Below are 16,701 nucleotides of genomic sequence, written 5' to 3' on the forward strand. Positions count from 1 at the left end.
CAAGGTAAATCGCCGAAAATATTTTTTTAACCAATAGACAATTTCGAGCTTATAGATGTATGGAGACATAAAAATGGCGATCCCAAAGAATATATGTATTTTTCTGAAAAGCACAGATCTTTCTCACAAGTAGATATGTTTTGGATTTCTAAGAAATTTGTTATATCTAAAAATGGAAATATTACCAAAAGCTGTTTCAGATCATAACCCAGGGACTTTAATATATAAGAGGAAAGGCAGAACTTACAGATGGAGGCTAAATGAAACTTCGTTACAAAAAGAATCAGTAATTGAGGACTGCAAAAAGAAGCTGAAAGAACTTTTTGAGTTAATATAAATAAAGCCATGGACATAAGCCTGTTTGGGATGCAAGTAAAGCCTTCATGAGAGATCAATTTATACAGCAAAATGGTAAAGTGAAAAAACAAAGAGAAGATACAAAAGATTTTAATAGAGATAAAAATGAAAGAGAAGGATATAAAGAGGTCTCCAGGAAGGAAAAATATCTTACAGCAAATTAAACTTTTACAATGTCATTTCTATGTTAACGATCAAAGAAATGGAAATAAAAATGAATCATAAGATTCATAACATAACAAAACATAAGAATTTTGAGTTAGCAAATAAGGCAGGGAAATGGTTAGCATATAAACTGAGAAAAGAAAGTGAGAAGAAAATGATATTAAAATTAGGAAATGGGAATGCTACGGTAAATAGCAGATATGCAAAGAATATTCCATCAGTATCATACAAAATTTTATAAAAAAGAAGAAATTTCCGTGGCAAAAGTGGATGAATATTTAAAGAAACAAAATTTACCCAAGATAATGGATAAACAAAAGCAGATGGAATGGACCTATAACAATGGAAGCTTGGTATTCAGACAAGGCAGCCATCAACAGGCACATAGAGATAAACAGCATCTACACACTACTCAGAAGAGACAATAAAAAGGAAACAAAAGACCAGAACATCTCCTCACCAGCAATCCTCACCCAGATAAGCAGAGATTAACACCAAGATTAGCACCAGACATACAATCAAGCAGTAAACAATATCCTAATCAAGGAACTACCAGGAAACACACACACACACACACACACACAGAGGCAGGGCAAGCCACAGCATATAAACAGAGAGCAAACCCCATCCCATTTTAGCACTGAAGATGTTACCTAGCTGGGTAATGAAACGTTTGCAAGAAAACAACCAAGCTCAGAGAACCCCAAGGACTCCACAGACCTATAACAATAAGGGAAGTCTGTGAGGCTATAAAAAAAGACTAAAATAGAGAAAGCTCCTGGCCCAGACAGATTGTCAGCCTTCTATTACAAATATTTGGAAGATGAACTGTTACAACCTCTTCAAAAAATGATGAATTCCATTCTGGATAGTGGAAGGATACCAGAAAGTTGGTCAGATGCAAATACAGCATTAATTCCTAAATAAGGGCAAGAACCAACTTTAGCAAAAAATTACTAGCCAATATCTTTATTGAACAATGATTATAAAATATTTAATATGATTTAACTGAAAGGATGAAGAGTCTTGCATGATTTTATACATGAAGATCAATGTAGCATTTTGCCTAAAAGACAGTAAAGAGACAATATTAGAAATATTCTTAACATATAAGAATATTTGGAACATAATAATGAAAAACAAGCTGCACTGATATTTCTTGATGCAGAGAAAGCATTTAACAACTTGAAATTGACTTTCCTGTTCAAAATTTTGGAAAATATGGAATTTAGAGGGATTTTTATTAAATGTGTGAAATCACTATATGCTTTACAAAAGGCACAAATTATAATTAATGGTGAACTGAGAAAGGGACAAGACAGGGATGCTCGCTTTTGCCACTGATGTTCATTCAGGCACTTGAAGTTTTCAATAGAAATATAAGACAAGATGAAAGAATAGCTAGGGTGAAAGGTTTAAAAAGAAACATATAAATCAAGGGCATTTGTGGATGATTTGCTTTTAATTTTGGAAAATCCTATAGAAGGAATAGATATATTAATGGAAAAATTAAAGGAATTTGGTGTGTTAGCTAGGCTTAAAATTAATAAGGAGAAAACGAAGATGTTAACAAAAAACATGAGGATGGAAGATCAAAAAGAATTGTTTTAAAAAACTGGTTTTAATATTGAGAAAAAAGTAAAATATCTGGGTATTATGATGATTAATATGAATTGCATGTTATTTCAAAATAATTATATCAAGGTATGGAGTGAAATTAAGAAAAATCTATTAAAATGGGAAAAGTTACAATTATCATTGTTTGGAAGAATTTATGTGGTAAAAATTAATGTGTTACCTAGAATGATGTTTTTATTTCAAACAATAATTTGAAAAATGAGGCACCTTTCATGCAATGGCAAAAAGACATATCCAGATTTATATGGCAAGGTAAGAAATATAAAATTTCTTTTATTTTTATATTCACCACGGGTGAAATATAAAATTCTTCAAGATGCAAAAGAAAGAGGAGGATTAGGATTGCCTGATTTTAAATTGTATTTTGCAGCCTGCTGTTTGGTTTCGATGAAAGAGTGAGAAATAAATTATTGCTGAGAAATAAAAGAATGTTGGAATTAGAAGTACAAAACCTGAGGTTTGGTTGGGATGGGTTTTTATGACATGATAAAGTTAAAGTTAATGTAGATTTCAAAAATCATTATGTGAGAAGTGCCATATTAAGGATATGAAATAAATATAAACCCAGGTTATACCTGAAAATACCTTTACTGGTCTCAGCACAGGAAGCATTTTATAGAATTAAAACAGCAGGCAAAAGGAAATGGTTAATATAACATACTTATAAATCCAGGTAGATGGACAGCTTAAGTTAAAGTAAAGAGAACTACAGAAGGATTTAGCTTTCAATGGTTTTCATATGCACAATTAATAGAAATACTTAATATAGATAAAAAGGTAATGGGGATCGAACAACATGAAACGGAATTTGAAAATGAATTGCGTACAAATGATGAGCAAGTGATTGCAAAAATGTATGAACTTTTGTTGAAATTTGAAACAGAAGAGGAACAAGTTAAAGATTGCATGATAAAATGAGCTAAGAATTTTGGCTATAATATACAGATGGATCAATGGGACAGAAGTGGATAACAGCACTGAAATTCACATTGTGTTATAATTTAAGAGAGAACTTTTACAAAATGATGTACCATTGGTATATGACAGCAGAGAAATTATCTAAGATGTATAAAGGTACTTCTAGTCAATGTTGGAAATGTGAAAAACATGAAGTGACATTTTACTTTGCATGGTGGATTTGTGAAAAAGCAAAACAATTTTGGAAATACATATGATGATACAAAGAATTTTGAAGATTAATATTGAGATGAATCCAGAACTCTTTTTACTGGGACTTATTAATTAATCAATTAGAAAAGACTTATGGAAGACTGATTTTATATACGGTAACTGCAGCAAGACTATTATATGCACAAAGATGCATATCCCACAATGGAGGAATGGATTGTGAAGATGGCAGAACCAGCAGAGATGGCAAAACACACCTGTTTGGACAAAACAATAAGTACTTTTATAAAAGACTGGAAACCTTTTATGGACTTTTTGCTGAAAATGGAAACAAATGAAAAAGTGATTTCTGGATTTGACGATTGAATAAAGATTGAATAAGAAGCTGAAGGGATTACTATAATGTTAAGGAGGAAGGAGGGATAATGAGTTTGTAACTGCTGTAAAGAAGGGCAGAATTCACTTCCTTAACTTTTTTTCTTTAATTGTATTCTTTTCTGCACTTTTTCTTTTTACTTTTTATTTTTCTTTTCTTTATACACTTCTGTATTTGTCTTTTAGTTATGTAAAAACTTTTAATACAAATTAATAAAAAAAAAAAAAGAGATATATTTCAAATGGATGAAAACAAAAAATTACACCTGAACACAGAAGAAATTTACCCTAGCACAACAGTGCTAAATAGTATCATTTGAGGTCCAGGGCCAACATGGATACATGTGCCTGAGTTTCAACTAACGTGATTAATCCACAGAACCATCTACAGTCCTAACCAAATTACTGACCAGCTCATATAATTAAACTGACCGTGCTTACCAGAATAACAAGCAGGTATGTGTGTCCACAAACAATTATACCAGAGTTAATTTATATGACAGCACATTAGCAATGACACCCAACTTTTCCATACAACCATGAATGACTCCAAGGGAAGGTTCCCAAACCTTTCTCAGAACTTTTCCATCCTTACACTTGAAATGCTATCCCTTTATGGATTATATATCACTTACAGTTGTCACTTACATGTACAGCTTTACAAGCCAAATAAACCCTGCCGTTGCAATCATATACAATTAGGATCTAGAAAAGCATTGGCAAAAAGGCTGGATGATTGCCTCATACACCAACTCATTTCATCTGAAAGAGCCACCTAACTATTGACAGTGATTTCAGAGGTGAAATAAGTCGAGGTGAGGATGAAGAGGGACATCTAATTTCTTCCCCACTTCTCTGGATCCTGCAAACCAGCAAGTGGAATTCTATTTCTGCTTCTGTTAGAGCAGTGTTGTCCAAACTTGGCCACTTTAAGATGAGTGGATTTCAACTCCCAGAATACTGGCTGTGGAATTCTGGGAGTTGAAGTCCACTCATCTTAAAGTGGCCAAGTTTGGACAACACTGTGTTAGAGAAAGAGAAGGAAGAGGTCATTTGCGCAGATTCCTGCTTCTCTGTATTCTTCCATATTGTGTGAAAGGCAGTGTTAGGGATACCTTCCTCTTTTCTCCAGTGAGAATGCCACCAAATCCTAACCCTTCTATGTACAGAAAAGTTGTGGTGGGACTGGACTTTTTTTTTTTTTTAAGAATACAAGAGAATGAGAATGAGGGAACAGGTACTTTTGAATCAAGGAAAAACTACTGCAGCTCATAAATGCAACATAACAGAGGTGAACTTAGTCACTTGACCTGGAAGCATCCTTTTGTGCTTTTTTATTAGAGCTAGTTTTTCACTTTCATTGAATTCACTCTATGTTCACTCCCAAATCCCAACCCTGTTAGCCTTTTGCAAGGCATTGAAGACCTGGCTGTTTCCCCAGGCATTTGGGTCAGGGGGTAGATGAATTCTGCTACGCTACTATTGATGATGAGTGAGTTATCCTTGGGTGCTGGGGAGGGAGGTTATGTTTGGTGGGTTTGTTTGTTTTAATCTTGTAAACTGCCCAGAGTCACTTGGGCGAGATGGACAGCTATATAAATCATATATTTTTAAAAATAGATTATTGATGGTAAAAAAAATTGCTAGTATCAATGGCTCAACTCAGATCACTGCAAATTAAGACAGTTAACCTGGATTTGAGCTATGGAACAAATTATACTTTTTAATTAAATCCAGATTGTTTCCTTAATTAGCTTCTTTGTTAGCAAGGAAGGAAGATACCCCTAATAAGTTAGCATTTAATTTATCTGAAGCATTTCTGTATCACTCTTCATTTCATTTTGAATTTGAGGGCCCTGTTCAATTCAGTCGCCTAGAACATGCCATAATTAGTATTTTGCTACTTAAATATATACACAAGTTAAAATGTCAGATGTTAGGAAGTCTGCAATAAGGTTGCCAGGTCAAGCCATTCCATAATAGAGAATGTATTCAATGCAATGTCAGGATTAATCATATTAACAGTTTTCTTATTAATATTATTCATTTATTCATCCAGTCTCTAAATCATGCTATAACTGAAAGTCTCAGGGCAATATACAAAATGAAGTACAATGAAGTTTACAATGCAATCTCTTCCTCAGTGAGGCTTGTTTTCATCCGGTGAAGGAGCATTTGTAATATATTCCTTATCAAATTTTTTTTTTTTTTTTTAAATGAAGTGGAAAAGTAAATTGTGTTACCTCTCTTAATACTGTGCTTTTATAACCTCGGTAGAGTCCTAGGATACCCTAAAAAATCAACAAAGAAAACCCATCAACTATTGCAAATTGTTAGGAAAGGCTGCAAATGTATTGAGGATTACATGACAAGCAGAACAGCTTTACTGAGGCTTCCAGGAAATTGACAATATTGATTATAAACACACTACATATTGACTTCTTGAGTTTTATCCCCACTTTTAAATGTGTTCATCATTGAAGGGATAATATATAGTTAGTAACCTAGAAGAACCAGAAGAGAAAGAATTTATTGCTGACACTTAGAATCATTAGCTATTCAAAATATATATCATTAAAAAAGTAAGCTACATTTAGGAAAAATTACATATATTGCTTTTAACTGTACTAATTTTATTGTCACTATGTTTTATATTTTCTATTTTGTTTCCATTGTCAGCTACTTTACAATGTAATAATTAAAATAATATTCAATTAGTTTAAATCATATCTAATAACCTAGAAACAATTTAATTACATTAAAATTGTAATAATTAAATAAGTTAATTCAATTAAATTCTGATTAAAACCAAAAACAGTATGACATGCTACACCAGTCTCTAGCATCTTTTTTACTGCCAAGAATTCCCCATAAGTACCCTGAAGATTTTTTTTTAAGTTGGCTGCCTCAGCCAAGTGTCCCCAACTGCTGTAATAAAGAAAAATAAAACTTCTGGAAGGTTAGACAGTCATTATACACTCAACACTATACAAAGACAGTCACCATTATCTGAAAGTATGTGTATCACATATGCATTTCAAGGAGGATTGGGGAGAAAAAGCAAACACCTGAGGAAGCCAGCTGGAGAGACAAACCAACAAGTGGCAATTAATCCATCAGTGTTGTGCACAGTGAGATTCTGCCCAGCAACGCCAACTACAAAAGTCTTAAAAGAGAAAGTGGAGGCTGAATACTTCTTATCTGGATAAGAGCTTCCCCTTCTTTCATACTGGTGCTTGGCCAGCTCTAATAACGAGAGATAAGTGGGGATGAGAATGTGTGCAAGTGTGCAGGTGCCTATTTTGTTAAACTAATAAAGCTTTATTAGGTCAGAACACACTGCTCTTGTTACTCGTCGCAAGATGCTAACTGCTTCTTAATTGGAATTCTAGGTGAAAGTGAGGGACAGTATCTCACTGAACTGTGTGTGTGTACTTTCCTTGAATAAACTCCCTCCGTTGACCAAGGCTGCACATTTAGCAACCTGCAGCAGCTTGCAGACAGCTGAAACTGGGCATCCTGAGGTTGCTAAATCTGCAGCCTTGGTCAACGGAGGGAGTTTATTCAAGGAAAGTACACGCACACAGTTCAGTGAGATACTGTCCCTCACTTTCACCTAGAATTCCAATTAAGAAGCAGTTAGGATCTTGCGACGAGTAACAAGAGCAATGTGTTCTGACCTAATAAAGCTTTATTAGTTTAACAAAATAGGCACCTGCAAATCAAAACAAGTGAGAGCTGGGAAGTATGTGCCCCAATGCAAAGTATAAAGATGGCAGCCATTTTGGGAGTGACCAAATCCCCCCACTCCCATTTTTCTAAAGTGCTCACAACATGTCCTTATGATGATGTACCCCTCAACCCCCAAAAGTTAGGGACTTCCCAGAATATATTATTTGTTCAGGCCCAGTAAATTGGGGACCTCCCCCCCAAATTTTCTTCAGCCTTTACCTCATCATAGATGGTTTTAGAAAGGATCTGTAAGGTGCTGGAAGTCGGAGACACCTGTGCTCTTTGTTTCACAACTTCAGCAGGAACTCGTATTAGACAAGCAACCTGAAAAAAACAATATAATTTTGAGTAAGACTCAGTGGAGCTGCCAGGCCTGGCAAGGACTGCAGTGGCCAAGAAGCCAGTGGTCTTGAGGTCAGCAGTGGGGGACTAGCACTGTGGACTACAGGGCTCTGAGACTGGTGATGATGTGGCAATGGGACAGACACAGAGGATGTGATGGGTGGCCTTCCCCAGACCCTGATCTCTGGCTGCTTCCCCCTCTAGCCATGGAGACACAGCTGCCTTGGGCCTTTTGGACTGGGTTAGTCTCTTCTGCGCTTTCCACCTTTAAAGGGTTATAGAGGGTGGGGCGGTAAGACACAGGTGGTCTTCTCCTGCAAAGGTTTGACCTCTAAGACTACTGACTGCTTGAGCAGGTACAGCTAGGTGTGGCAGAGTGGGTTGTAGGGACTTGGTCTGAGTATGTGCGTGGTGGAGGGGGGGGGAATATGTCTTAGCCTGGGAGCAGAAGTGATGCGTGAGAGAGGGATGAAGGAGCTGAGAAGGTAGGCAGGATCATCACAACAGTGACAGACAGAGGGAGGTATGGCAGGAACCCTGAAACAGGCTGCACCTTGGAACACCAGGCCCAGTGCTTAAAAGCGGTCCCGCTGTCTGACCCCTAGCTTTCACCCTCAGCACCCAGCTATTGGATCCACAGTTGACCTGGGCTCTGGCTGCTGCCACTGAATGCCATGTCGGTATGTAACCAGCTGCCATCACTCATGATTTAATTGTGGATGAGGGTGCTGATCTGGCATGTTTAACCAAGTCCTGGTTGTCAGGTTCAGCCCAAAGAACTCCACAAGACAGTGCAGATACAGTTCTGTTGCGTTTATTAGCTTCCACCTCAAGACAGAAATCTCTCCAGACTGAATCTAACTTCCCAAGCCAGCAAGCCAGAACACCGTGAATTCCTTAGGGTGGTACCAGTCTCATCTTCTTAAACTTCCCACACTCCTGTTGGGGGCTAAGGGAATGCTTATCTCCCCGAGCGCAGCCTTCACCCAACCATTCCTTCACACTGGTTGAGCTCAGAGGGGACTGTACCTCTCTTGGACTTGTGCCCACCCAGATTTCAGGTTCTACACCAGCCAAGGTCCCAGGGAAGAGGAGGAGGGGTTGCTGTTGTCATCTGTGATCCATTACAGGTTTTCAGAGGCTCCACTCCGCAAATAAATGGATGTGAGTCGCTTTGGTTGAACTTGGGGTTAAGGGAGCAATTGGGTATACCACTTTCCCTGAACTGATTGATTTTGGGACTGGGTTGGCAACAGTGCTAATAGTGCTTGGAGATTTTTATCTGCCACCTAGTGGCATTGAGTTCCAGGCGGTTCAGGAGTCTGTGGCCTCCATGGAAACTATGGACCTGCCCAAGTCACTGATGGTCCGACGCATACCAATGGCTGTACATTAGATCCTGTTTAGTCTTGGGGCAGTTGTGATGTAATCCGGCAATAAAGGACATTTACATCAGTCCATTGCCATGGACAGATCATTCTCTGATTGCTTTTCAGCTCATTAGCGACTAAGTGAAGAAAATATACACCAGTGATGGCGAACCTATGATACATATGTCAAAGGTGACATGCCAGCATTCACCAACACCCAACAACAACTGTTCTCCCTGTTTGAGTTACCAAAGAAACTGAATTTGTTTTACTTGTCTTTCATTTTTGTAAGTATCTGATGTTTCTTTATATAATACATAGCACCACAAATGATTGGACTGTATTTTTTTTAAAATAAATGAATATGTAAAGAATTATTTCTCTTTTGTTTGGGGGGGGTGACACATCAGCAGAGTCAAGTTAGGCATTTTTCAAATTTTTGACATGCCGAGCCCAAAAGGTTCGCCATTGCTGTTATACACAAATGTGCAAATTATATTGCTAGCCCAGTTCTAACACATACTTATTTGGAAGCAAGTCCCACTAGCACTCACCCCTATGGGACAACCTATAGCCTTCAACGTTTAGATACCCTAACTCAGAACCTAGTATTAGGTATAAGTTATTATAGTATGTGGCATTTTTAGATACCTTGCTGCAAGTCTGGAAGTATCTGTGAAATGTATTCAGTGCATAAACTCATCAAGAGCACAAGCAAGGAAGCAGATGTGCCAATATCCAAATGTCATTCTAAAAAGGGTCTAAAAAAAAAGGTCATGGGCTTTTTTCAATCCTGTGGTCAAACACAACAAAGCAATCCAAATGTTGCTAAGGAAATAAGAACTGACAACATTTTTTTTGTAGTTAGGCATAAATACTAACAGAACTTCCTACTTCATAACATACAATATCCTTATATTAAGGGGTTTTTTAAAATATATATATATATAATTCCTTCGACTAGAGGAAAAAGACTTCAGAAATTCTGCAGATGAAAGCCAATCTCACCTACCAAGGGGATCCAAGGCACCCACTGTGGCATTGGGGGCTTGCCAATCAGCTCACAATTATGACAGTCGTAGAGTCCCATGGTCACTTGATCGCCATTTGCGACCTTCACTGCCAGCTTCTGACAAGGAAATCAATGGGGAAGCTGGCAGGAGGTCACAAATGGCGATCACATGACAACATGCCTAACAACCATGCTGGATTTATCTAACAACAGCAACCAGAATTGCTGCAACTGCCATCATAAGTTGGCGCGGTCACATGACATCACGCTTAGTGACAGAGTTGCCAATCCCAATTACTGTTGTTAAGCAAGGACTACTTGTATTGAGAAGGGTCAGCATTGTTTGGTGAAGCTTTTACCACTAATGCATATAATACAGATGCTTAAATGTTTTAATACACAGGATACTGTATATATGTTTCACTATTAACTTATTTCCATACCATTCTTTCTCAGAAGAGCCCTGAGCAGTGCTTATTGTGGCTGGAAGAGAGTGCTAAGGCTCACCCAATTTTTTTTTTTACCGGTAGACCCATTTGGAATTTCAAGAGTGCTACATGGCAGCTGTGATTATTGCCTTATGGCATAACCAATCACAGTGACAGATAGACAGAACTAACTTCAAGAGACAATCAGATGGTTGGACAGAAGAAGGAATACCCTTACTGCAAGTTTAGCAGCAAGGGAAGATCCTAAACTGATCTTATCCCAAACTGGAGAGAAAATGCAGGATTAAGCATGAGCACTGAATTCTCCAGAGCTAAGCCACTTTATACAGCATTCTAATCTCATTGTGGCTAGCTAGATGCTTCTGGAAAACCCACTCCACAGGGCTTGAAAGCAGCAGCCATGATTTGTTCATTTCTCAGCAATTGCTTTTAAAAATTAGTGAGACTGAAAATGTACATTACTTTTATATACAGTTGGGATGTTCTTATTATATTGCTATATGTTAAAAGGTTGCATATATCAAAATATCTTATTTTTCAGATTTGTTATTTATTGTATTTGCTAGAAATGATTGTGAGCTGGCCCTGCTGAGAGTGCACAGTATATAAATATACTAAATAAAGTAATAAATGTTGCTGCTATGGCTGAAAGTTGTTGATAGACATATCTTCTATATCCCATCCAGCAAGTCTTGTTTGGAAATATGTGAACTCATGATTACAATCACATCTTGTGGCAGTGAATTTCATTCACCCTGGGTGGATTCAGAGACTGGGTTCACACACTCCTCTAAGCCAAGTTTTGCTTAACTGATTTCATTGAAGATGCCACGAGGCCTGACTCATACGTTGCTCTAAACCATCACCCATTGTTTATTAACTGCAATGTTGATTTCATGCAATACATTTAGACAAAGCCAAACTAACCATATTAAGGCTTTGCAGCATCCCTGAAAACTAGAGGATACACACCATTTGCAGAACAGGCTGAGATCTTGTGGAGGAAGGAGGGAAGATGACTTTGCCTAATTCTTCTTCCCTTTGCAGTCCTCTATGGCAACTCCTGCATTATTCCAGAAAAATCTCCCAGCCACCCAGAACAGCTTTCTTTAGGGTCTGAAGTGGGGGTGTGGGAGAAAATTGTCAACCAAAGTGTCTTCCCCTTTCTTCTAATAGGAATCTCATGAAAGTGGAGTTTTATTTACAGGGATGCTGGATCCAAATCTGTACACTGTACAAGAAAATGCTTTCTTTTGCTTTGCCCGGACTTCCTACGTGCATATCTGTACAATCCTAGGGTTTGTAAAGGTATCAATGGATAACCTATCCTACCTAGAAAACAGGTAAGTAAGTACATGGAGGTGAGTATATGCATATTTGATTTTTGTAGCAAAACATTATTGATTTGTCAAAGGAACATGTGCCTTAAAGATTTTATTATTCAATATATGTGTCAATACTGCCATCTAGCGATCAGGATTTCATTATTGCATATGTCCAGGTCTATTTATTTCTGTTGGAAAAGATGGGCACTTTCAAATGTTTTGCAATAACACTGGAAAGAATGCACATGACTATTGCAATCTCCATTGTAATGACAGAAAGTAGTAACTTCCATAGCATCATTCTCTTACTGGAAATATACTGTAGATGACAATACTGTTTCACTTTAGAAGGCTCTTTCAGGGAGCAGAGAAATATGTTAAGCCCTCCAAGCGCATATCAGTACATTAATAAAGGCCAAGCATAAATGTACAGATTTGATGTTAATTACTGCAAAGGAAAACAAAGATCCACATTATTTATGGATTTATTTAAGTTTATATTAAAATGCCAAATCGCAAAATGCTGTAGAAGATGCTAACATAAGGCAAATACTTTGAGTCAAATTGATACAAGCCAGGCTATTTTACACTGGAGCCGAGAACAGGGTGCCTTTGCACAGTTACAACTTGGACACCAGCTTGTGTCTTTTCCTGGACTGGGAGGTCCTATTCATGGTCGCTCAACCCTTGGTCACCTTAGGAGTGATTACTGCAATGAGCTCTACATGGGACTGCCCTTGAAGTTTCAGCTGTTCCACAATGTGGCAGTGTAGGACATTATGGTCATAGCTCAGTATGCCCAGAGCATACCTCTGCTCTGCCAGCTGCACTGGCCTCCAGTGTTCTTCCAGGTGCAATTCAAAACGCTACTATAAAAGCCTTCAGGGCATGGGGCTGGGACATTTGTGGGACTGCCTCTCTCCAACTGTTTCTACCTGCCCCACTAAGTCCATCAGAAGGATCCCATCTATTATGGAATGTCACATGACAGGACCCAGGAAGCGGTCCCTCGCTGTTCCAGCACCTGCCCTCTGGAACTCCATACCCCACCCCAAGATCAGCCTTTGAGGCTGGCCAGGTAAGAAACAGACACCAGGGATTCCAGGAATGCTACTTTATTGGTGCAGGGTCCAACAACAGAATCTGGAAGACCTGTCCAAGTTTCTCTCTGTCCTATCTTATATTAAACAAAATCAAGGTGGATGTATTTTGAGTTTCTTTCTCACACTTCCTTCAATCTCTGGACTGTGTAATGTGTTGTCCAGGTCCCTCCACTTAACAGCTCATTCCTTCCTTTTCCTCTTAACAACTCTTTCATAACTCCCCCATGGTGAGCTCTAAATACTTTTACAGTATACAGTGGTAGTCTGGAGTGTTAATAGACCTGTAGTACAGTGATTAAGGAGATGGTTTACAATTAGGAAGACTCAGATTCAGTCCCCCTTCAGCCATGAAAGGTCACCAAGTAACTTTGGTCTAGTCCCTCTCTCTCAATCCAACCTATTTCACAGGACTATTGTGAGAAAAAAATAAAAGGAGGGACTTCTATCCACCAACTCTGCCTTAAACTCTTGAAAGAAAGGCAGGATATAAAGCTAATGAACTGATAAATAAAATATTTACCTTTGTAAGTGACAATTTATCTATTTATTAATCATATTTATAGACTGCCAAATCCGTAATGACTCTCAGTAGTTTACAAGATAAAGTACCCAAGAAACAATACATAAATATAAAAGAAAGGTCCACAAGCTAATAAAATATAGAACAGAATAAAATTAACAAACCAAACAATAACCAAAGTGAGATGGAATCTAGGCCCAAACGCCCTTCGGAAGACAAAGTTATATCTGATTTTCTTTAAAAAGAAGGGCAAAAAACACATAACTATTTAAGGAAGTGCAGCAAAGTATCTGAGATAACTAAAGGTTCAGAAAGTATTACAGGTGCCTTGCAGATTCAAATAATGACAAGAAAGATGAAAACTTTCTGGAGAGCACAGAAAACACCATCCTTAATATTGTGATACTTGTATAGTACCGCAAAGTATTATAACATTTTGAGAGATTCAAAAGATCTACTGCTGCACTAACCTAAGGCAGGGGGAGGGGGTTACCATACCTGGGCTGCAAATAGCCAGAGAACCACTAGATGTCTGGAAAGGGTTTTCTGTCTTTGATGCCATCTAGCGATTGTTCCTATTTTTGCAGTCCAGATATGTTAGACTTACAGAAAACAAAATTTTGAATAAAACCCACTTGGGCAATATACTGAAAAGCATTCATAACTGAAACTCCTGAATTGCATTGCCCATTGTGGGAACCAGGCAATGAAATGAATCTAAATTCTAATAACAGAAAGCCACAGAGACCGCATGTAATCCCCAACCCCATTTGGCCCAAGCACCTCCTAAACTAAGCTGCCAAACATTCAGCAGAAAAACTATCTATTTTCAGCAATGTGGCTTTTTATAGAAATAAGAGACAAAATAAGCCTGTTAAGCATTCACAGGGCCTTAAAGCATCTGTTTTGCCCTTTAAATCTCCTACAAATCACCCCCAAATAGATAAAAGGACAGAAAATTCAACACTGCTATGTTATCAGCCACGAAGTCCCTTAACTTCTGAATTCCAAAATATGATAGTTTACAACAATATCTTAAATATGGATAATATGTTTACTCCTCATCCCTTCAATAATTTCTGCTATCTGATTTGGTGAAGCACATTTCACCTTGAGCTTTAGGTTATAAACCTTTCTTTTAGCACTCAGAAGATTAGACCCTCTACCAAAAAAATCCCCAAGAATTTTTCAAAACAGGTATGCCTCAAAAACACAGTTTTCATCAGTAAAATTTCATCATTTAACTTGCTTGGCGTGAACTTGTTATCACAGGCCAATATCATCAGTCACTCTTTTTTATCACATCAACTCATCACCTAATCAGAGGAGACAGACTGAGGTGTGATCAGAAAGCATGTTGTGAAAGCTAACTATGAAGCTGCTGCTTTATGACCCAGACAAAAATGTGCGTTCTGTGTCCTGACATTGCCAGGGTGAAGCAATCCTTCCCCTTGAAGTAATAAGCTGGTATGTTGTAGAAGTTGCAGCCTTTCTGTAGGACAAGAAAGACTCAGATTTGGGTCTCTTTGCAGCCACGGAAGTCCACTGGGTAACTTAGTCCAACACATTTCACAGGGTTATCATTATGGGAATAAACTTGGAGGAGGGAGGGTGAGATACAGGGACTTGAAGTCCCAGAAGAAAGGCATATATAACTAACAAATAAAATAGATATAAACTGTAGTCATATTAGTCTCACTGGCATTAAAGCTAGCTTGGCAATTCTGAGCGTTATGGTCCCAACAGTTTTGGAGCACCTGGATAAAGGTGGCTGGTGATCATACTACAATAGCTCTTCTCAGAGTTAAACTAAAAGGCCAATAATAAAAAATAAATCCTGAAAACATTAATTGTAAGGGAGGGAATAATGACCTAGGTCACAGCTACAGCAGGGAAAGGGGCAAAGAGCTGAAATCTACTACCAAACCAGGATTACAATCTCAAAGTAGTCTACAAATATATATCCATGCCTACTATTGGTACTTTTAAAAATATATCCTGGATATTTAACTATCCTGGTCATGCTGCATTTAGTTTGGGGCTAAGTGGCCATCCATTGGATGACAAAGAATCCATGAGAACTAATGATATCCAAAAGAAGTACTTCTTGAGAACTGTTGCAATCCAGTTGCTGTTACATGTCCATGTAGCATCAATGGGACATCCAGCTCCACAAAACCAGGGAGATTCTGCAGCACAACAAGGATTACGTTGAAATAACATATTCTGAAGTGCTCTTCAAGAGGAGCAGAATATTAAAGAAAACATCCACCATGCTTGGACCCAGGAGCTTCCTGCTTCTAACTCTCTGTTCCACATCTATAAAATGGGAAGGCCAAATAATCAAAGCAAAGGGATGACTAGCTACCTGGGGCCTGAGAAGACAAACAAACAAACAGAGTCAACCTTAAATATCACGGCTAGGGAATGAATCACTCAAGCACAGCAGTTCTCAAAAGACCCATCCTCAAATACCAGAGAGATTAAACTTTGGGTGTTGCATTAGCTACATAAGCTCCCCTTAAGGAGAAGTGGTCTTGAGGCCTCAAGCATGAGACTCAGACCAAGGAAGATCAGAAAACTCTCTGGTGTGGGAGCATATAGAAAAAAGGAAGACATACTGGGTAGCCTCTACATTAAACTTTTTCACTGCTTCTCTCCAATTCCCATTACTGCAATGATGTAGCCATTAATTTCATGATGGACATACAGCTGTTTGTCTTCTTTGTTCTCAAATATGCATAGACTTGGTGGTTTAGGCATTTTGCACATGCTCTAATAATTCAGGACAGGGGAGGAGAGTCTTGCAGTTAGACCACAACATTAAGTTCCTTCCCAATATAAGGACAGGAGTCATACAGTTCAACAACCATTGCTGTGAACAATATAGGCTTCCTTTTTTTTTATTATTCTGGAAAAACACTTTATTACCTTAAGGAGGCTCCTCAAAGTAAAACATCATGAACTTCCTGCATTTTTGTCTGCTTTCAAATCTTATCCTGCAGACCACCTTTTTGGTAGTCACTAGTCAGTTTGTGACAAATTTTTAAGGCTGAAATAATAATGATTTAATATGGCATACACAATACCCATCCTTGTTGCCGGAATTATGGTAACTTTTGGTGAAAGTTTTGTTAACAACACAAGAGGTCATGTTGTGCAAATGATATCACTAATATCCTGTT

At 38.0% G+C, this 16,701-nt stretch overlaps 1 protein-coding gene across 3 annotated transcripts in view; it reads right to left on the reverse strand.

The window, feature by feature from the left end:
- The window catches only part of SLC25A26 (solute carrier family 25 member 26), a 151,622-nt gene that overhangs the window by 117,358 nt on the left and 17,563 nt on the right, over window positions 1–16,701 (reverse strand). For all 3 annotated transcript variants that reach the window (XR_015794960.1, XR_015794961.1, XM_088134369.1), the window contains exons 4-5: window positions 7,615–7,719; window positions 5,907–5,954 (exon numbers count right to left, since the gene is read on the reverse strand). Coding sequence is in view for 1 of the 3 variants with exons in the window: in XM_088134369.1 (XP_087990495.1) it covers window positions 5,907–5,954; window positions 7,615–7,719 (153 nt within the window). In the remaining 2 variants the exon portion in view is untranslated. The remainder of the gene's footprint in view (window positions 1–5,906; window positions 5,955–7,614; window positions 7,720–16,701) is intronic.

The sequence above is a fragment of the Python bivittatus genome, unplaced genomic scaffold (assembly GCF_059951505.1).
Source record: "Python bivittatus isolate LINGU-HERP-01145 unplaced genomic scaffold, Pbiv_v1 ctg000080_np1212, whole genome shotgun sequence".
Classification (NCBI taxonomy): Eukaryota; Metazoa; Chordata; class Lepidosauria; order Squamata; family Pythonidae; genus Python; species Python bivittatus.